Here is a 22,542-nt window from a genome sequence, read left to right as displayed (position 1 = left end):
CTAAATTCCCAGAATTAATAAGCTCTAAGATTATGATCGATATTCCTTAAAAAGGTGCTTAGAGCAGGAAGCCCAAACTCGAATGCATATACAGGCTTTACAGGTAACAAATAATGGAAACAGGTGAGTTTGGGACTGCAGCAGATTGGAGGGCCGGCCCATTTAAGAGGCAAACCCTAGCCTAGCCAACTAATACCAATAAAAACACAGTGCAGACCAAGTGTTCTAGATAATTCAAATTTTGAGCGGCTAGAATCCCTCAACTTCTATGAAATCTCCAGTTTTTAAATGTTGAAAACCAATCCACATTTAAACACATACAGATATAGACACACAATTTTCAGGCAAAACTCACCATATCCGAGCCACACTACAGCCAGAAGCTCTCAGGTTGGTGTCTCTGACCAATTAGTGAAGATATTAATTAAGTCCAAAAAGGTTAAGTTGTTTTTGAATGTTTTTTGGCTCTCTCATATTCTTACATCATAAAAGCATTTGTCGGCTGGGTGCAGTGGCTCATGCCTGTAATCCCAGCACTTTGGGAGACCAAGGCGGGCGGATCACGAGGTCAGGAGATCAAGACCAGCCTGGCTAACACGGTGAAACCCCGTCTCTACTAAAAATACAAAAAATTAGCTGGGCGCGGTGGCAGGTGCCTGTAGTCCCAGCTACTCAGGAGGCTGAGGGAGGAAAATGGCGTGAACCCGGGAGGCGGAGCTTGCAGTGAGCCGAGATAGCGCCACTGCACTCTGGCTTAGGCGAAAGAGCGAGACTTCGTCTCAAAAAAAAAAAAAAAAAAATTTGTCATGGTGCTTTCGTATATCTAGATCTAAGAAATTGATTTATGTGAAGTTTGTATCATGTTAATCAGAAACACAACTTCAAATTGTGTTCAAATCCACTTTATTAAAATTATTTGGCAATTTTAGCAATATAAAATCTTTGACTACGACCATGGGATGCAGACATGAGTTTACGTTTTGGTTTGTTGTGGTCTGGGGAGCATGTACTTTTCTAAATCCTCTGCACTTCCTTTCATTACCAAACGGCAGAGTGCCGTAAGTTCCTCTATTATTCATAGAAAAGAAATTTGTAAGGTAAGACTGAAAAAATAAAATCTACAGATTCACAAAATTATCTTGCAATATTAAGAACATACAAAGTATACTAAAGACATCTACATTTAGTCCTCCAGGTAACAAAGCAAACATTTGATGTTTGACGTTTCTGTTTTTACTTCTTGCTAATTACAGTTCAGAGACCAAAGTATTTCCAAAAGCTATGAAAACCCTCACTGATGCTCCTAGTATGGATTTAATGGAATTAGAGGATAGAACTATGAGAGCACTTGACAACTTGCCTTTAAAAATCACAGGACTTTCTTTTCCTCAGTGGGACTTTTCTTCTGCAGTAGCCGAGGGCACTATTTGCTTACTTAATGCCTTATAATTAGCATCTGCCTTACAGTAGATCTAAGTATTGGCTTATTTAAGTATATTACTGGATAGCACGTGGTAGGTAGCCTTTTTGTCCAAGGCAAACATACAGCGAGCCTTAAAGTAAAACCTCAGAGGGTTTGGTGCTCCTTAGTTGTTCTCCAGCGAGCCCGAAGTTGCCTGTAAAAAAGGGAAAAAAAGAAAGCTGTGTAAGAATCTTTACAAAAGACATTTTGACTCATTCTAAATACTTCTGCTTTTGTAGCAGTGTATGAAAACTCAGCAAGGGCAAGGGAGCCTTGTTGTTTTTCCTGCAATAAGAATATCTCTTAGGGTTTGGAATGTGGATGATAAAGACAAAGTGGGGCAATAATGAGAAAATTCTGCCCTGGCTTCCCTCAGAGGCTGTGCTTTCATTAAGACTCATAAAGATTGTTTTGGTCTCCAATTTCACACATTGTCTATTTCTGGATATTCTGATAATTAAATAAAGACTATTCCTCTAAATGACAAACTTATTTCAGAGGTAGAAGACTGCCCTGCTGTATTAGTGTTGGTTGCCTTTTTATTTTTAGTAGGAAATGCTTGTTTCTCAAGGAGGAACATGTTAGTATAGTCTATTCTTATTTGTGGTATACATGGCATAACAACTCTAAGAATAAGCAACCTTGGCAAACGAAACAGACAATTTTCTTTAGTTATATTATCAGAATAACCTTTACAAACTTTAACTGTGCAACTTATTCCTGTTGGCCCAGCAAATTAGACCTATGAATAGTAAGTCATGGCAGTAACAGTTATATCAAATAATAGTTTTCACTCTTATTTCCCAAGTAAATGAAAACATTTTCTTTAAAAACAAGCAGACATTTTGAAGTTTCTCAAATAATCTTTGGATCTAACATAATAAGTTTTTAAAAATAAATTGAAAAGATAGTCTCTAAAGTTAAATAAAACAATCAAGATATATTGGGCCTTATCCATGAATTAAGACTCATCTCATTCTTTGCATACATGCGGTGTAACAGTGCCAACCTACACAGCATTTAAACCTAGAAGAAATTATACTCACATTTGGAGTTCTGATTCCAAATTTACTATGGAATGTCATTGTGACTTTGTTTTTATGTCCTGTTCTTTGATCAAAGGCATGGCACGTATCAAAAGGTGGACTGTACAAGTGAAGGCTCACGGCAGGTTCCGTATGGCTGATGTTCTCTACTCGATGTAAGCCAATGGAATCTAAACAATATCCGAGAAGGAAAAATAGATAAACCTAGACAACAGCTGTAGGTAAAATCTCTGTGAGTCATCTGAGATCATGAATCAATTGTGATGCAAACGGAATAGATATTAACTAGAATTGAACTTGCAGTTAAAGATAGTAAGTGACACACATGCATTAGCCTCTGCTCCTTCCTGAAAACCCTCTCCAATGGCAGTAAAAAAATAAAAAAGACATCAATATACAAAGACAAAATAGGGAAAGAGAAAACACTAACAAAAATTTGAAAGCTTAGAAAGTAAGACGGATAGCTTTACAGAGCAGAGAAAGCTAAATCCTAAGCTACCCATGGGGAAAACCAAGAAATAATCTGATTTATATCTTGAAACTCCAAATAGCACAGGAATTGACAGCACCAGGTACTTCTGGAAATGAGGGTAAAGATAGGGCTCTAAATATAAGAACTGGTTTAAAGCCTGTTTAAGAAGTAGAGTCTCACAACCCTTTTACCAATTCTCTCTCTTCTTTTTTTTCAGCAGCAGACTAAGGTTTAGTCTCTAGAAAGAGTGTAAGAGATCAACTTGGGACTGATGGAAATCAGGTGAAAAACAGGTGAATTAAACAAAAGCTTCCATACTGAATGGTAAAAATCCCTGCTTTAGTCATCACCTAGGTGCGAGAATGCTGCCAGACAAGATTTTTCTTTCCAGGCAGAAGATAGGAAGCAGCTTCTCAGAGAATCCGATTGGCTCAAGAAAAAAGCTTTAAAGATACTGTCACTGGAAGTTCCTGAAGAAAAAGGCTCTGCCAGACTATCAAAAAGTGAAATCCAGTTGACAAGCGCCACTCATGTTCAAGGTTACCAGTTAAATTTTTTGTTCTTGGTTTGTAAATATTAGCAGATTGCCAAGGTCATCAGACATTTGAGCAAGGCCTCTAGTATGAAAGACAGAGGTCAGAGCAAACAAAAAAGCAGGCTGCAACAGAGACTACTCAGGGGAAGTGTTCGAAAACCTATCATTAATGTTTGTCCAGAAATAAGAGAAAATACCATGAAAGGGACCATAAAACAAAAAGAGGTTGAAGAAACAGAAACCAGAAAAGGGCTGGCAGGAAATGCTGAGGAAGACTCAAAGAACAAAAGGACAAAGACGGAAAATAGAAAAGAAAGAGAAAAAAAAGAGGAACAGTTCAAGAGATTTAATATCTAAATAGGAGTTTCAGAAACAGAATTAAAAAAAAAATCCAAAGAAATAATCTGTCAATGTTTTCCTGAGTTGAAGGACACGAATTCCCAGATTTAAAAACCCACTGAGTACCCAGCACAAAGAATGAGTCATCAAACAAGATATATCACTGTGAAATTTCAGAATACTGAGGATAGAGAGAAGGCACCAAAAGAGAAGATCCCAAAAGTTTCTAGAAAGAAAATAGAAAGATTCAAAAATCAGAATGGGCCCAGGTTTTTTTTAAAAAAAAAAAAAACAGGGTCTCATTCTGCTGTCCAGGCTGAAGTATAGCAGTGGGATCTTGGCTCATTACAGCCTCCACCTCCCGGGCTCAAGTGATCCTCCCACTCAGCTTCCCAAGTACCTGGGACTACAGGCACCTGCCACCATGCCCAGCTAATTTTTGTGTTTTTGGTGGAGATGGGGTTTCAACATGTTGTCCAGGCTGTTCTTGAACTCCTGGGCTCAAGCAATTCTTCCATCTTAGCCTCCCAAAGTGCTGGCATTACAGGTGGTGACCCGGCCAGCCCTAGGCTTTTGATAAGAACACTAGAAACTAAAAGACAAAGGAATTACCCTCATGGTTCTGAGGGAAGATGTTTATCAGGTGATAATCCATAACCTAGCTAAATTATCAATCAAGTTGTAAGAGTTGAATATAGAGATTTTTAAATATATAGCATCTGAAAAATTTACCTTCCATGAATCCTTTCTTGTAGAGCCATTGGAGCATATGCTCCACCAAAACAAGGGCATAAGCCAAGAATGAAAAAAAAATCATGAGATCAGTAAAGAGGGGATCCAGCCACAGGAAATAGCAAAGGAAAAGCTTGAGAGAATGTAAGCCTTACATTGTAAGGAATCTCAGGATCACAGCTCACCCCTGGCCTAGAGATCAACGAATCTGTGCTGAAGCAGTCAAGAGGCCCTGGGAGAGAGATCTTCAAGAAGATTAAAAAAAAAAAAAAAAAAACACATACACACACACACACACACACACAACAAAAAAACAAGATGAAATACTCAATTAAAAAATGTTAATAAACTTACACAGTTACAAGAAAGTTTCAGGGATTAATCAAGTAATGAATTTAGCATAACTAATGTAGGCACCCCATGTGGCTTTGTGCTTTCTTCTTTATAATCTAGCTCCATGAGTGCACATCATAAAGAAGAATGAAGCATAGAACCAGAAGACTTAAGTTCTACTTCTAGGTAATTAGCGAAGCTATCTTTGAACAAGTCACACCTTCTAGGATCTTTCATTTTCCTTATTTCTAAAACTGGTGCCTAATTCTGAGATCTGCAAATTCTTTGATCCTGTAGCTTGTTCCGTTCATAATATACTGGCTAAAGCACAGTTTTGAACAAATATTCAACACTGCAGGTCCATGCATCATCTAATGCATGCTGACAATCCTGCAAGCAAAGACCCTGCAAAAACAAGTCACCCATCCTTTAGAGAAGCTCCTATTAATAATCCAGGCATTATTATTATATTTTGATATTGACTTCTTTTTCCTTTATGGTCATGGTGTACCCTCTGTCACAGTAATACTGGACTTTTCTTGGGGATATTTATGAAGGACAGTTAGGTCAGGCCCTGTCGACCTTTTGCTCATTACAATAGGCAACTTGGTCTCCTGGCCCCAGTCCTCCCTTCTCCTCCACCCTATGTTGCATGCTGCTACCAAATCGATCAAGATATTCCCAATTACAACTCTGCTGACCAAAGAAAGTCCTTACTTTTAGCTGGTCTTGCAGGCCCATACCCTGAGCTCACTTTACTCTCCTGCTAATCCACTGACCAAAATCATTCTTTCTTTCCTTCCCCCAATGCTTGAAGAGTTTCCATTTTTTACAACAATTGTACCTTCACTTGTGCTCTTCCTTGTACTTGCAACATCCTTTCCCCCTGATCACTATCCATCTCCACCCCTACTCCTGCATCTGTAAGAATCAGAAGTTGAAAATTTGTGGCTTTTAAGTTATTTGGGTAATTAGTCTACAGAAATAATTAACATACTCCACCCAATATTTTACTAATTGGCAAAATTTCATATAAAACCCAGAATTTCCAACTTCTATGGAAAAAGAAACCAGGTTGATCTCACTGGAGCTGGATGGCCACTGCTGTCACCTTAATATGAGGCTTGTATACTCCAGTTCATACCAGGCCTCACCACAGCTTTATCCCTGATGTATACCACTTCCTTATCTGTTGGGATTCTATAGGCTTTTGCATTGAAGACCCTTGAAAAAGCTTACCTATTCTTAAAGATCTGATCTATTTTCACAAGCACTCTGACTCCAGCTGAAAGTAATTATTCTGAAAGGTATGTGGCTTTAGTGTGAATGTATAGACAACAGAATTTTCTTGGAAATCTGGTGTGCCTTACAGATAGCAACCCTCACATTATTTGGGTAAATGATCCAGAGCTTCCTGCCACATAGGAAACTAGCATCCTTCTGTTATGTGAATGAGGGACAACTTCCCACACCATCTGATCTTTGCAAGTGACTTGCATATAGGCCAAATATCGAGCCCAGTAAGATTATGAAGAAGAAAAACTTGCTTTGACAAAAAAAAAATCCCCCAAAGCTCTATAATACTTTATATAGGTGGGGTACATGCTGATGAAGAGCATAGGTTTTTGAATCAAATTGCTTAGGTTCAAATTCTGGCTGCCACTTAAAAGCTGAGTGACCTTGGACAAATTGTTTAATCTTCCTATGTGTTGGCAACCTCCTATGTAAATGGGAATAAAAAACTATCTGTCTCATGTACATTTTAGTGAGCTTTTTGGAAAGTTACTATTCCTTTTAGGAATATGGAAGTTAATCACTGCCTCTCTTGAAAAGTATCTGGCTATCCCATATCCCATTTAGAAAAGATAATGAATTCTTGGTAAGATATGTATAAATCACTGGCCAACAACGTGCTTTGTAAAATTTCCCTGGAGGATACTTTTTAGGTATGCTATATGTATTTTAGAAAAACAGACACTAGCTAGCATTCTTAATTAGTTACAGAACATTTTGTTCTATTTTCTAACACAAGGCTAATGTTTCCAACTTGATCTCTTTCGTTGAAAGACTCCACTGAAGTAAATTCATATTTTATTTTAACTGTCTTAAGTCTTGGCAAGTAAATGACTTTTCAGTGGATACTATCTGCATGCATATCTTTTCAATAAGTGATTCCAACCAAGATGCAAAGGCTTAAAAAACAAAACCTGCTATGTTTAAGTCATTTCCCAAGTATTTTAAATCATGACTCATGATCCAGGTTCTACTGCATAAAAAGTGTCAATATTTCAGACGAAAAGTCATGGTTCTTCCCACTTGCCCTTAGAAAAAGAGTAAGATGTTACCATTGATGTAGGCACACTGGTTTTCCCTCAAGACTCTTTCAGACTTCTTGACCATCTCATTGGATTTTTTGTCAGGCCAGGCAAATAATGTCTCCTTTAGATTTCCCTGTAGCATCTTCAGAAAGCAGTGGGAGTTGGTATGATCATGAATACTGCTATATGTACACAAAATGACAACCGAACTCAGTAGATGGTCTAGTATCCAGACCTGCAGTAACAGTCTTCCCAGAACCGACACCGGCACACTGTCAATAAGCCATCTCCCCAGCCAAAATCCATTTCAGCTGAATTTTTTAAATGTTATCAATTTACAGTTCAACAATGTTCAGGGTGAAGTAATAATATCTCATCTATATCAATTCATATAAAAGGTACAATTTTGATGCATACCCCTACTAAAGAACAGTTTTTTTAAACTTTGTTATACTACTTTGATAACAGAAACACAAAATCAGTAACATTTTATCTTCCCCCAAATACATATAACTCACTTAAACTGGGCTAGAATTTGATTATGAAAGCACATTAGAGAAATTTTAGAAAGGATTAAGACAATCATCCATAGTAATTGTACCACACTGAGAAGATCCACTTAACATTTAATGTTTTTTCCCCAAGGCTTTCGTCTTTTCTCCTTCCTTTGGGGAGCTGTGGGAGAGAAGGTATCTATATGTGTATTACCATCCTAAAGTTACACTGTATATAAAATGTTAACATTCTGTCAATTTAGAGTGCTCTACCTGTGATTACCTTCCAACATTGGTGGGAAAAAGTTAATTGGATTTGAGGAAACAAAGGATTTATTTATGCAATCTCGGAGTAAATAGTATTTAAGTATATGAAGCAGTCTTGGTTACAGGGTTAATTAAAATATATGTATCTATATACATTTTGGGTATTCATTTCATATATTGAATTGTATTAATCTATATATGTACCATAAAAAGAATTTGTTTCCTAAATCCACAGAGCCTAGTCCCACTCCGGACATAATGTGCTTTCAAAAATATTGAGAGAATGAATGGAAACACTTCATTCCATACGAGTAAATAAATGCACTCTACAGACCTAACTTTCTAAACACTGACAAATTCATGTTTCCTTTCATAAAGATGGATCTAAATTATTGCTTTTACCATTCTCAATAGACTGAGAAAGATATGTTTCAAAAGATAGTAATACTTAGTTGATAATAAGACTGTCAAACATGAAACTAAAGACAAATTAAAGAGCTAAGTTTCAAAGAATCAGTATAAGTTGCGTTTTCAGTAAAGAAACTAAAGAATTAACTTGAAGTAGAAAGAAATTTTCTGAATTTGCAATGCTTTTCTAGCTTCAAATCTCCATCCTTTGGTCTTTGGTCCCACGATTGTTTACACACCTCAAACACCACAAATGTCAAGTGTAAACACAATTTCACATAAAAGTTAACTGCACAGAAAACAGAGTATGGTTAACTTAAGGGGGTTACTTACCTTCTTTGATTTACTATTCATTTTGGGGGCTGGTTTTAATATATGTGGTGTATGCCTGAATGCCCTGTGCTAATTCCATTGATAATTTTTGTTGGGATAAGGGAACATTGTGAACAAGTAATTAGAAAATGAGGGCTGGGAGTGGTGGCTCATACCTGTAATCCCAGCACTTTGGGATGCCGAGGTGAGTGGATCACCTGAGGTCAGGAGTTCGAGACCAGCCTAAGCAACATGGTGAAACCCCATTTCTACTAAAAATACAAAATTAGCCAGGCATGGTGGTGCATGGCTGTAATCCCAGCTACTCAGGAGGCTAAGGCAGGAGAATCACTTGAACCCGGGAGGCGGAGGTTGCAGTGAGCTGAGATCATGCCATTGCACTCCAGCCTGGGCAACAAGAGCAAACCGCCATCTCAAAAAAAAAAAAAAAAAAAAAAAAAAGAGATTTGTTACTGTGGCTGTGGCTAGCCTGGTACTATATTTTTCATATGCTAGAAAACATGCTCTAATAAATACCTGTGAATGAATAGTTATTTTACCTGCCATGTCCTTCACCCCAACAGAGAATCATCAGATTAAATTTTCCATTTCCTTGATCCACAAGATTTCGGGTATACCTAAAAAAAAAAAAAAAACCAATATACTCAGAAGTTTTAATTTGGTTGCTGAAACAAGCACTGGAAAAACTAAGTGTGTCACCAAGTACCATTTATTCACAAATGTTAACATTTCTACCTCTAAGCAACTTTGAATGCAGTTTTCTAATTAGAAATCCAACACAAATGAAAAATCCTTTTTCTCAGTTCATTTTGAACTGCTGCATTTACAGAGGTAGCTGCTCAGTTTTAATTAATGGCACGGGAAAAATAACAGGAAAAAAAACCGAAATTGCATGTTTCTCAATGTGACAGCCTCAAACTGATGGAGTAAGTTTCTCAGAGAAGTATTTCCAAAGTGCATTACTGGTTCAGGCAAGAATGTTGCTATCGTTTTTGTTTGTTTGTTTGTTTGTTTGGTTTGTTTTGTTTTGTTTTGTTTCTATTTTCTGCCTGTAGCTAAATCAGGACTTGAGAAACAAGGTTTCATTAAATAGCTGTTCTAGAATTCTTAGTTTTACTAAAGCCTAGACACAAACCACATTCAAAAGCCCTTATAATGAAAAGTCTTCCACAAATACCGTGGGGGTTGATCTAAGTACCAGAACAAAGAAGACTACATTACTGAAGTAAAGAACCCTCTAAACCTCTTACAATTAGGAGAAACCAGTAACTGGCAAACACATACACACAGACACACACACCACAACCAACCACCACCACTGCCACCACCAACAACAAACTGCAAACCACGACCACGACCATGAAAAAAGCAAAATCAACGTCAAAGTTTCTATTGGTCCAAGGTGTACTGTTGTCAGCATCTAGTTAGCAAAGTTTCATAATTATGACATTCATTTAGACTGTCATGTTAAAGAAAAGGGGTCTTTACTCCATTTTTCGGGAGTTTTTTTTTCCCCCTTGGTCATCAGTTAACTCTTGTCCAGCATGCCCCTTCCATCCTGTCCCATTCCTCCCCACCCCGAGGTGCCTGAAGAGCATGATCCTTGAGGGAGTTACTTAGTAAGTGCTTTTTAGCCTCTGTTTTCCCTACTTTGTAGCCTTTATGACCTAACAAGAAGCTGTGCACACAACCTTCAATTCACAGTAAACTGAGTTCCTGCAGAAGGATCCTAATTCTTCCTCCAGAAGTCTTAGGATAATCTTGCTTGCTTCTCTGCAGCTTCTTTCAAAGAATTCACAGCCTGGCCCGCACTGGAGCATATTCTGTCTTGATTTTTCTGCACTGGCCCTCCCAAAGTCAGAGAACAGAATCCTTCACAGTGCTAGGCACCTATTTAATGCAAAAAAATACTGTAGAATTGAATTCTCTCCCATCTCCTGTCTTCCCCCAACTGCCCCCTCAGGACTACATCCATTATGTTAATGAGCTGTACCTCAGATATCTGTGAAGAGACCAATCAACCCAACTTGTTGCACTTCAAAAGGCTTAGAGTTTGTCAGTCAAGACTAATTCAAGGTCCTTGAAAATACGCTTGTTTTAAAGATTAAAGATTAAAAACTGTCACAACCTATCCTGGTTTAATGGTGGTTTAGAGTGTAGGCTCTGAACAATAATGCTAACCCCGGAGCCTGGAGCCGCTACTCCATAGAAGACCTAGTGCAAGTCATTCAACCTCTTCATTTGCCTACCATTCCTCACCTTCATTGCCTACCATTCCTCACCTTCATTGCCTACCATTCCTCACCTTCATTGCCTACCATTCCTCATATGTGTCAAGTGTCTGGAAGAGTACCTGTCCCATAACAAGTCTTCAATTACCTGAAGCAAACGCAAGAAAATTTAAAAGCTAGACTCTCTGGTAGCTTTCACGGCTACAGAAGGGCTCTACCATGAACTAAGCTGACAGGAGCCAAAGGAATTTCCTCAAGTCACTTGTGTATGAAAAATGGGATCCTTAGTGGTCTTCACTTTTTCTATTTCAAATCCTAAAATACAGTTGAAACCGCCCATGCCAACAAAACTTTACCAAACATCCTACATTTTAAAGAGTGACTAAAAGAACCTGCTCCCAAGAAAAACAAACTTACTCTTTCCTTATTCTTTTCTTTCACTTACCCCTTTCTCCTAACCCTAAACCCAAAAAACCGTAAAGACTGACGCACTGCCTGCTCAGAAAAAGTAGAACCTCTCACACTTCGGGGTGATTAAATTTTACCTCTGGCCCCGGAGGACTGGTAGAGAGATTCGACTTAATCACCAAGCCGGGGCTGCAAAAAAGCCGGCTTACCAGGGCACCTCACTCAAGTACATCTGGGAAGTAGGGGTCTTTAATTTACATTACAGATCCTCAGAATCAAAGATGAGAGAAATCAGATCATTTGGGGGCTGAAAAAAAAGACGGTCGAATATTTAATTTGCGAAACCTGGCAGTGGATTTGAATAAACCCGCAGTCGGGGAAGTTAGTTGAATTGGTTTGGGAAAGGGAACAGCAGAAATTGCGTAGTGGCAGCTGACGGCCACAAGACGCTATTTCACATGAGTAAAAATGCCTGCTATAAAGTGCCCGGTTGCAGACGACCAAAGGCGCAGTGATGGAGAACTGACGCGGGTGACTTGTCTTCTTCAACATCACCCACTTCTCCCGATGGCTGATGTAGTGCTCTCCTGGGAGCACCCTCTGCTAGTCCGGCCAGACGGCTCCTTAAGGTGCCAGGCAGGCCCGAACCTGAGTGCGGTCTCTCCCCATCTCCGCGCCCGGGGTTAACGATGGCTTGGGAGTGTGGGCACTGCTCCCGAGGCCAGGGGCAGGAGTACCGGTGATTTAGAAGCAAAGCGGTTTGCGGGAGAGAAGAGAACAGAAAATCTCGCAGACGCGCGGTGGCCTCCCTTCCCGGCGCCTGCCCGCCGTCCCCGGCCGGAGGCCAGCAAGGCCAGTAGGATCCACCTTCCGCCTGCGCTGTGGCCGCGGATTCCCAAGCGAGTCGTGCCAGCCCCGCGGCTCGCCAGCGAGTGGGCGAGCGGCGGACGCTGCGCGGCCCGAGCTTCCCGAACCAGTCACCTTGGGTTGCGACCCCCACGTCCATTCCTCCTCAGACTGGGCGAGTGGGCGCCGCCTGGCATTGAAGCTGCACCGCGCTCACCTGTACTGGTCGAACTTGGCGTACATTGCCCACTCGGTGGGGTCGCTCTCGTAGGCTTCCATGATGGCCTGCACCTCCTCTACACTGACCTCATTGCCAGCGAAGAGCTGGTGCAGGATGCGGATCAGATCCGCCAGGGTCCGTGGCTTCAGCACTTCGGTCTGCTCCATCTCGTGCGGAGCTGGCGGCGCGCGCGTCTCACTGCTGGGCTGCGGTGGAGGAGCTGAGCGAGCCAAGGAGCTGGGGGCGAGGGAGCCTAACAGCCCTCTAGACCGCTAAGCAGACGCACACGCACAAACCCAGCATTCGAATGCCAAAACGTAAGGATGTCGTCGCAGAGACAGCAAGAGACCCACCCCCACGCCCCTGGCAGCGCAGTGGATCCGGGCTCGTTAGAGACGCGGCGCGCACACAAATCAGGTTCAGATCTGTGAGGGTCACCCTCCCGGGCCCCTTTTAAGCGCTTGGAGTCACTAGGAATGTACCAACGGCCCTCGGAGGGTGGACGAGGCGGAGAGCCACCCAAGAAAGGTGGCGGAGGCGGGGAGACCCTGCGGGGACGGCCCACGCGCACATCCCCTGCTCCCCGGGGCTCCGCGCCTTCCCAAGAGCCTCGTTGTCTCCGGCGTCCCAGGGCTCGCGTGGGCTCCGCGCAATCTCTCCCCCACTTTAAAGGCGCGTTTTAGCCGCCCGGCCTAACGCCTCTCCCCACTCCACCTCCGCCGCTGTGGTTCGCGACGCTGGGACGTAGACAAAAAGGGTCGGAGGAGATGGCTGCGGGGGCTGACGCTGAGTAAAGAAGGAAAAGAAAAGGGAAGGAGAGGGACACTTCTTCCAAATGTAGAATTGTGAGGAGCCTGCGAAGATTGAGGATGGATTCCACTCCTAGGCCAGAGAGTGCCTGTTTTGTCGATTGAAACTATCCACAATATGCCCCAGGCTAGGTGAAAATAAGTCCAAGACTTTATATTATATATTATATAAATATATATATTATAAATATTATATATAAATGTTATATATAATATATTTAATATATTATATAATATATATATTTAAGTATACACACACATATTTTTTGAAGGAGCCTGCTGGTACATACATATAAGGAAACACGTTTCTATGTCATGCACAGCACCTAGTACGTTGGTAACAACACAAATCAAGAACAGTAGGATTTAAATGAGAAAGATGTCAAAGATGGAAGAAATGCAAGTGTAGATTTCTTCCTTCTCATTATAGATGGACCTAGGGAATAATTTGGATTTAAGGTTATTAAAGTTCTAGACTTCTGAAGACCTGTTTTTTTCTAGAGTAAGATCGCCCTCCCTCGTGTATATACATGTATACAATGAAATTGACTTGTGCCAGGTAGTCTTAAACATCTCTGGTAAAACTCGCTACTACATTATATTCTAACAGTGTTGTTAAAAGCTCAATCACCTATTGTTCAAAAACGGCTACAGGTAGAAAGCATTCCGGAAGCCAGCCTTGGTGATGCGTGTTGCTGTGGGGTAGTGAATTAACAAAGTATTTTGTGACAGAGTAACCTGTAAACTTTTCGTTGTTTACTCAAATTATTTTTTATTCTTGGCAATGTTTTCTATTGAGTCTCTTAATTACTTCCTTTCAGCTAGTCTAATCCATAAATATTTGGAATGAACAACAAAAATAAAATGCAAGCACAATTTATCTTTTCTGCATTTCAGTTGATAAAACTTCAAATTTTTCTGACAATTCATTTTCTTTCTCTGACTCCTCTTTCTCTTTTTACATTTTTATGAAAGCAATATATTCACATAGTTAAAAAAAAAATCAATAGTACTGGAAGGTCAATGAAAAGCAGCAGACCCTTTTAACCATTCCCGACCATCTGTCCTGTGCTTAAAGAGTCAGTCTCTTAACTCTTCTAACTATTCCTTGTGGTAGTTACTTCGTTTTTCCAAAAATAGGCTTATATATTTTTTTGTTTCAGCAATTTTAGATATTATCTAGTCATCTTACATTATGATAGCTCCACTCGTTTATTATTCATTCATTAATTTATTCAACAAATTGTGAATACAAATTTTCATTTCACCTGAGTAAACACCTAGGAGTGAGATTGCTGGACCATTTAGTCAGTGCATGTTTAACTTTGCAAGAAATTGACTAATTTGCAAAGGGTCTGTGCCATTTCGCATTCTCAACATCAATGTATGAGTTCTAGTTGCCCCGCATCCTCACCAGGTATTGTCAGTTTTATCGATTTTGGCCAAATAGAGGTGTGCTGATATTGCATTGTGTTGTTCATTTTCTATATCCCTAATTATTACGGGCAGGTCTTTGTTCTTAGAGCTCCCAAGATGGTGGTCACCGCTCCCAGGACGGCAGCAAGCCTTTTGTTCTCTGAACTGGGGGGCCTCATGGATTCCAAGGAATGGAACCTTGGGCCATGCGGTGAATGTTATAGCTCTATTAGAAACCGTGGGTCACAGAAGAGAACCGTGGAACCCAGCTACTAGTGTTCTAGGACGAACCCGGGCACTTAGCCATGCAGGAACAATGGCGAGCCTTTAGCCCAATCGGGAGCAGCAATGGGCGCCTCGCTGGATCAGAAAAGCAGCAGACACCCTGCCGGATCTGGAGGGGTGGAAGTCAGTGGCAGGTCGGTGACAGTGGCAAACAGCACTGGTGAAAAGCGAGCGAAAGCTCAGCTCGAGCCATAACAAACATAGACGAGTGTGCAGGTGCTAGATTTAATAGAGTGAAAACACATCTCCCATACAATGGGAGGGCACCCAAAGAGAGTTGCCACTCCCTGCTTTAATGCCTGGGTTTATATCCGGATCATTGTCCCTCCCCCATGCTCTCAGGCGATATATGATTTGACTCTTTCTTTACCTCCTGCTTTAGCCTAATTTGTATTTCAGTGAGCCCTCTTTACTACCTGATTGACTGGGTGTGAGCTGAGTTACAAGCCCCGTGTTTAAAGGTAGTTGCAGTCACCTTTCCCAGCTAGGCTTAGGAATTCTTAGTCGGCCTAGGAAATCCAGCTAGTCCTGTCTCTCATAATGAGTAATGATGTTGAGCTTATTTTTATATGATTAGTTGTTTGTAAATAATTTTTGGTGAAATATCCAAGTATTTTGTCCTTTTAAAAACTTAATTATCTTTTCTTATTGTTGAGTTTTAAGAGTTTATTATACAATCAAGAAACAAATCAGACGTGTGATTTGTATATATTTTCTCCCAGTCTGTGACTTTTCTTTTGTTTGTTTGTTTTTTTGGACAAAGGTCTTGCTGTGTCACTGAGGCTGGAGTGCAGTGGAGCCATTGGCTCACTGCAGCTTTCAATACCTGAGCTCAGGCAAGCCTACTGCCTACACCTCCTGAGTAGCAGGGACTACAGGTGTGCACCACCACACTTGGCTAATTTTTAATTTTTTTGTAGAGATGTGGTCTTGTTATATTGCACAGGCTGGGCTTGAACTACTTAGCTTAAGTGATCTTCCTACCTCAGCCTCCTGAAGTGTTGAGATTATAGGCGTGAGCTACTGTGCCTACCCTCTTTTCAACATTTTAGATTCAGGGGTTACATGTGCAGGTTACCTGGTTATATTGTGTGATGCTGAGGTTTCTGGTAAAAATGTTATTTTCGCCTAGGTACTGAGCATAGTATCCAACAGTTTCAACCCTTGCTCTCCTCCATCCTCCCTCTAGTTGTCCCCAGTGTCTATTGTTGCCATCTTTATGTCCATCTGACTCCCCCTCTTGACCTTCAAAAACCTCAAGGAACTTTCTTAATGTAGTGACATTGACACATTTTTATTGTTTCTTCTCTCAACTTCCTCCCCCCACACTCAGGATTTCATTGATCATCTGTGTGTGGATGCCTCCCACATTCCCTGTTTTACATGCAGACTGCAATCTCCAACACCTTTTGGCACCTCAGATGCAGTATGTGTGAAACTCCTCTCAAGAATGCTCTTCCAAGCTCCTAAAGGTTCTATTTCTGCAATGAGGCACCCAAGCTCAAAAACCTCATCCAGTGCTGCCTACTCCTTCCTTGCATCATTATCCAGAGCCCATTCAACCAATTGCCAAGTTTTGTATCTCCTTATCATTTTCTCTACTTTGTATTCTTATTGCTGTTCCACTATTCAAACCTCTATTCGATTTTGGCTGGATTATGGCACTGGACTCTGAACTGGATTCCTTGGTTCCAGCTTTCTCCCATATGTATCCTTTATTCACAATCGCTTGATTAATTAGCCTAAAGCACAGAACTGATGATGTTGTTTCCTGGTCACATTCTTCCAATAACTCTAACTTTCCTATACAATAGGTCTTATCAGCCTGGCATTAATTTTTTTTTTCATATTTTGGCTGTAAACTACCTTTCTTGATATTTCGCCTTTTATTATTTTTCTTTATGAATATTATCTTTCAGCCAAATTGAATGTGCTTACCAAATCCATTCTTTTGCTTAAGCTTTTCCTTCTGCTTAAATCCTAGCCAGCCATTTCAACATGTCCCAATCTTATTTTAAGATCCAGCTTTTACTTTCCTGTCAAATGAGCCATCTCTCCTCCTCCTGAACAACGGAACAATCACTATCTTTCTTAAGGCACTTACCATTTCTCAGCATGTATTGCAATTACTTACGTGGATCACTTTGACAGTGAGAACCTTTACGACAGGCTCCTCTTACATTTTATTTTTATATCACCATCAGTGCCTAGCACACAGTATTTTGTGCAGGTTAGGCACAAATAGAAATATTTCTTAAGTGCATGCATAAATGAAGTTAGTAAAAGCATATTGGCTAAAGTAATTCATCTAGCTCCTCACTCCTCTTTAAGGATCCTAGGGTTGTGATTTCAAATCCAGGAAAGACTTTTTTCAGGTTCTTTGCAAAGGGCATCTGAATTCTTCCCAACAATGTTGCATATTGTAACCTAACTATAGTCATTTAAAAAAGTTGACATTATAGACTCTATTAACATAAATAGAATACCTAGATCCAGAGAGGTAGCTCTACTGTACTCTGAATTGCCTAGGGCAATCAATGACTCACATTTTCAGACAAACATTGACATGGTGGTAGATATAAAGAGAAGGGAACTATCCAACATATTTTAAAAAGCATGTACTATATGCCAGGCACTGCTAACAAAACTAAGCCACTGCCCTCAGAGGGGCTTACATTTTAATGGGGTTGGGTTGGTAGGAGGAGCACATGAACAAATATTGTATGCAGCATACATGGAGAAATGGACATACAAATACTTTATAAAATGTACAATGGAGAAAAATAAAACAGGGGAAGTTGGGTATGTAGAGTGGCAAGTTGCTGTTTTAGAGGGAGTTCACGGGAACATTTCCTTGAGGTGGTATTTGAGCAAGGACTGAAGGATATTAGCAAGACATTTGTCTAGGGCAAGTTTCCAGGTAGAAGAACCAGTAAGTGCAACAGCCCTGGGATTGGAGAAAGCTTAGTGTTTGAGTAACAGCATTTGGGTGGCAGAGTGTGGGGAAGTGATGACTACGTATCACATAGGCCAAGGTAAAGACTTCAGCTTTTACACCAATATAGAAAGCCACTGGGGATTCTAGGGGAGGAGAGAGTAGATACAGAGGAACCAACGAGTTAGCTGTGACAACTTGAGTGAAAAAAAAATATGATAGTGGCTCTGTCCACAGTGGTAGCAGATAAGAAATGGCTGGACTCTGAACATGTTTTGCAGGTAAATCAGTCAGGCTTTTAAATTTTTATGGATACATAAATGTACATATATATGGGGTACATGTGAAATTTTGATACAAGCATACAATATGTAATGATCAAATAAGGGTAACTGAAATATCCATCACCTCAAGCATTTCTCATCCTTTGTGTTATGAACATTCCAACTCCACTTTTCTAGTTATTTTTTGAAATATATATTATTAACTAGTCACCCAATTGTGCTACCCAACACTAGATCTTTTTCCTTCTAACTATATTTTTTTTACTCGTTAACCAACCCTTTATTATTCCCTTTTTTCTACTACCCTTCCCAGCCTCTGGTAACCATCATCTACACTCTATTTCCATAAAAGCAATTTCATTTTAAGTTCTGTGATAGATGTGCTGAACATGCAGGTTTGTTAAATAGGTATACATGTGCCATAGTGGTTTGCTACACCTATCAACCCATCATCTAGGTTTTAACCTCCACACGCATTAGGTATTTGTCCTAATGCTCTCCCTCCCCTTGCCCCCAACCCACCCACAGGCCCCAGTGTGTGATGTTCCCCTCCCTGTGTCCATGTGTTCTTATTGTTCACCTCCCACTTATGAGTGAGAACATGAGGTGTTTGGCTTTCCGTTACAGTGTTTGCCGAGGATGATGGTTTCCAGCTTCATCCATGTCCCTGCAAAGGACATAAACTTATTCTTTTTTATGGCTGCATAGTATTCTATGCTGTATATGTGCCAAATTTTCTTTATTCAGTCTATCATTGATGGGCACTTGGGTTGGTTCCAAGTCTTTGGTATTGTGAACAGTGCTGCAATAAACATAAGTGTGCGTGTGTCTTTATAGCAGAATGATTTATAATCCTTTGGGTATATACCCGGTAATTAGATTGCTGGGTCAAATGGTATTTCTGGTTCTAGATCCTTGAGGAATCACCACACTGTCTTCCACAATGGTTGAACTAATTTACACTCCTACCAACAGTGTAAAAGTGTTCCTATTTCTCCGCATCCTCACCAGCATCTGTTGTTTCCAGGTTTTTTTAATGATTGCCATTCTAACTTGTGTGAGATGCTATCTCATTGTGGTTCTGATTTGCATTTCTCCAATTGACCGGTGATGATGAGCTCTTTTTCATGTTTCCTGGCTGCATAAATATCGTCTTTTGAGAAGTATCTGTTCATATCCTTTGCCCACTTTTTGATGGGGTTGTTTCATTTTTCTTGTAAACTTAAGTTCCTTGTAGATTCTGGATATTGGACCTTTGTCAAATGGATGGATTGGAAAAATTTTCTCCCATTCTGTAGGTTGCCTGTTCACTCTGATGATAGTTTCTTTTGCTGAGCAGAAGCTCTTTAATTAGATCCCATTTGTCAATTTTGGATTTTGTTGCAATTGCTTTTGGTGTTTTGGTCATGAAGTCTTTGCCCATGCTTATGTCCTGAATGGTATTGCCTAGGTTTTTTAAGGGTTTTTATAGTTTTAGGTTTAACATTTTAGTCTTTAATCCACCTTGAGTTAATTTTTGTATAAGGTGTAAGGAAGGGGGCCAGTTTCTGTTTTCTAAATATGGCTAGCCATTTTTCCCAGTACCATTACCATTTATTAAATAGGGAGTCCTTTCCCCATTGCTTCCTTTTGTCAGGTTTGTTGAAGATCGGATGGTTGTAGATGTGTGGTGTTATTTCTGAGGCTTCTGTTCTGTTCCATTGGTGTATATATCTGTTTTGGTACCAGTACCATGCTGTTTTGGTTACTGTAGCTTTGTAGTATAGTTTGACATCAGGTAGTGTGATGCCTCCAGGTTTGTTCTTTTTGCTTAGGATTGTCTTGGCTATACGGGCTCTTTTTTGGGTCCATATGAAATTTAAAGTAGTTTTTTTCTAGTTATGTGAAGAAAATCAATGGTAGCTTGATGGGAATAGCATTGAATCTATAAATTACTTTGGGTAATATGGCCATTTTCATGATATGGATTCTTCCTATCCATGAGCATGGAAGTGTTTTCAATTTGTGTCCTCTCTTATCTCCTTGAGCAGTGGGCCTTGAAGGCCCTTCATGTCCCTTGTAAGTTGTATTCCTAGGTATTTTCTTTTTTTTTGAGACGGAGTCTCGCTCTGTTGCCCAGGCTGGAGTGCAGTGGCGCGACCTCGGCTCACACTGCAAGCTCTGCCTCCTGGGTTCACGCCATTCTCCTGCCTCAGCCTCCCGAGTAGCTGGGACTACAGGTGCCCACCACCACACCCGACTACTTTTATTTTTTTATTTTTAGTAGAAATGGGGTTTCACCATGTTAGCCAGGATGGTTTTGATCTCCTGACCTCGTGATCTGCCCGCCTCGGCCTCCCAAAGTGTTGGGATTACAGGAATGAGCCACCGTGCCCGGCCAGGTATTTTATTTTCTTTGTAGCAATTCTGAATGGGAGTTGACTCATAATTTGGCTATCTGCTTGTCTTTATTGGTGTATAGGAATGCTTGTGATTTTTGCACGTTGAGTTCCAGTCCTGAATATCCTTGTTAATTTTCTGTCTCTTTGATCTAATATTGACAGTGGTGTGTTAAAATCTCCCATTATTATTGTGTGTGAGGTAAGTAACTTTGTACGTCTCTAAGAACTTGTTTTATGAATCTGGGTGCACCTGTATTGGGTGCATATATATTTAGGATAGTTAGCTCTTCTTGTTGCATTGATCCCTTTACCATGATATAATGCCCTTGTCTTTTTTGAACTTTGTTGGTTTAAAGTCTGTTTATCAGAGACTAGGATTGCAATCCCTGCTTTTTTGTTGTTGTTGTTGTTTTCCATTTGCCTGGTAAATATTCCTCCATCTCATTATTTTGAGCCTACGTGTGTCTTTGCACAGGAGATGGGTCTCCTGAATACTGCACACTGATGGGTCTTGACTCTTTATCCAAATTGCCAGTGTGTGTCTTTTAATTGGGGCATTTAGCCCATTTACATTTAAGGTTAATATTGTTACGTGTGAATTTGATCCTGTCATCATGATGCTAGCTGGTTATTTTGCACATTAGTTGATGCAATTTCTTCATAGTGTCATTGGTCTTTATATTTTGGCAGGTTTTTGCAGTGGCTGGTACTAGTTTTTCCTTTCCATATTTTGTGCTTCCTTCAGGAGCTCTTGTAAGGCAGGCCTGGTGGTGACAAAAATCCCTCAGCATTTGCTTGTCTGTAAAGGATTTTATTTATCCTTCACTTATGAAAGTAAGTTTGGCTGTATATGAAACTCTGGGTTGAAAATTCTTTAACTGTGTTGAATATTGGCTTCCACTCTCTTCGGGCTTATAGGGTTTCTGCAGAGATCCACTGTTAGTCTGATGGCTTCCCTTTGTAGGTTACCTGACCTTTCTCTCTGTTGTCCTTAACATTTTTCCTTCATTTCAACTTTGGAGACTCTGACAATTATGTGTCTTGGGGTTGCTCTTCTCAGAGTATCTTTGTGGTAGTCTCTGTATTTCCTGAATTTGAATGTTGGCCTGTCTTGCTAGGTTGGGGAAGTTCTCCTGGATATCCTGAAGAGTGTTTTCCAACTTGGTTACATTCTCCCCATCACTTTCAGGGACCCCAGTCAATCGTAGGTTTGGTGTTTTCACATAGTCCCGTATTTCTTGGAGGCTTTGTTCATTCCGTTTCAATCTTTTTTCTCAATCTTTTCTTCACGCCTCATTTCAGTAAGTTGATCTTCAATCTCTGATATCCTTTCTTCCACTGATCAATTCAGCTATGGATGTGTGAAAAGAACTCCTGCAGTTAGCTCGGTGTCTGCCTGAACAGCTGCTCAGTTTTGTGTTTGAAACCCAGAGCCCTGGTGCTGTAGGCACATGAGGGAATCTCTTGGTCTGCGGATTTCTAAAACCAGGAGAAAAGTGTGGTATCTGGGCCAGGTAACACAGTCCCTCACAGCCTCCTTTGGCTGGGAAAGGTAGGCTCCCCTGTTCCTTCCACTTCCTGCATGAGGCGACACCTCACCCTGCTTCGGCTCACCCTCTGTGGGCTACACCCACTGCCCGCCCAGTCCCAATGAGGTGAACAGGATACCTCAGTTGGAAATGCAGAAATTACCCACTTCTGCGTTCGTCTCACTGGGAGCTGCAGACTGGAGCTGTTCCTATTCGGCCATCTTGCCAGCCAATCCTAAAAGCATTTTTTTTTTTTTAGGCTCCCACATTATGACAGTATGTGCTATTTGTCTTTCTGTGCCTGGCTTGTTTCACTTAACATCACAATATCCTCCAGTTCCATGTTGCAAATAACAGGATTTCATTCTTTTTTAGGGCTGAAGATGCCATCATGTACACTTTCTCTACCCATTCATCCATGCATGGACTCTCAGGTTGATTATATATCTCAGCTATTGT

At 40.6% G+C, this 22,542-nt stretch overlaps 2 protein-coding genes across 3 annotated transcripts in view; one reads left to right on the top strand and one right to left on the bottom strand.

The window, feature by feature from the left end:
• Nucleotides 1-886: 886 nt before the first annotated feature.
• Nucleotides 887-12,894, bottom strand: CDO1 (cysteine dioxygenase type 1). The gene is made up of 5 exons (XM_032156616.2): nucleotides 12,442-12,894; nucleotides 9,279-9,356; nucleotides 7,265-7,419; nucleotides 2,509-2,678; nucleotides 887-1,616 (listed from the first exon to the last, which is right to left on the bottom strand). The coding sequence occupies exons 1-5, from the start codon at nucleotides 12,609-12,611 to the stop codon at nucleotides 1,587-1,589; spliced, it is 603 nt and encodes a 200-aa protein (XP_032012507.1). The 5' UTR covers nucleotides 12,612-12,894; the 3' UTR covers nucleotides 887-1,586.
• Nucleotides 12,895-14,958: 2,064 nt separating this feature from the next.
• Nucleotides 14,959-22,542, top strand: part of AP3S1 (adaptor related protein complex 3 subunit sigma 1) — a 91,460-nt gene continuing 83,876 nt past the window's right edge. For both annotated transcript variants that reach the window (XM_058440589.1, XM_058440588.1), the window contains exon 1: nucleotides 14,959-15,088. In XM_058440589.1, coding sequence (XP_058296572.1) covers nucleotides 14,975-15,088 — 114 coding nt within the window. In that variant the 5' untranslated portion in view covers nucleotides 14,959-14,974. The remainder of the gene's footprint in view (nucleotides 15,089-22,542) is intronic.

The sequence above is a fragment of the Hylobates moloch genome, unplaced genomic scaffold, assembly GCF_009828535.3.
Source record: "Hylobates moloch isolate HMO894 unplaced genomic scaffold, HMol_V3 SCAFFOLD_6, whole genome shotgun sequence".
In the NCBI taxonomy this organism is placed as follows: Eukaryota; Metazoa; Chordata; class Mammalia; order Primates; family Hylobatidae; genus Hylobates; species Hylobates moloch.
The sequence above is the reverse complement of the archived record's forward strand: the minus strand, read 5'-3'. Positions and strand labels throughout refer to the sequence as shown.

Excerpts from the sequence above, each read along its gene's own strand:
- CDO1 (XM_032156616.2), bottom strand. The coding sequence starts at position 12,611 with ATGGAGCAGACCGAAGTGCTGAAGCCACGGACCCTGGCGGATCTGATC. Across the intron at positions 9,357-12,441 it reads GCCAAGTTCGACCAGTACAG|GTATACCCGAAATCTTGTGG; the intron begins GTGAGCGCGGTG and ends TTTTTTTTTTAG. Across the intron at positions 1,617-2,508 it reads TTGGAATCAGAACTCCAAAT|GCAACTTCGGGCTCGCTGGA; the intron begins GTGAGTATAATT and ends CCTTTTTTACAG.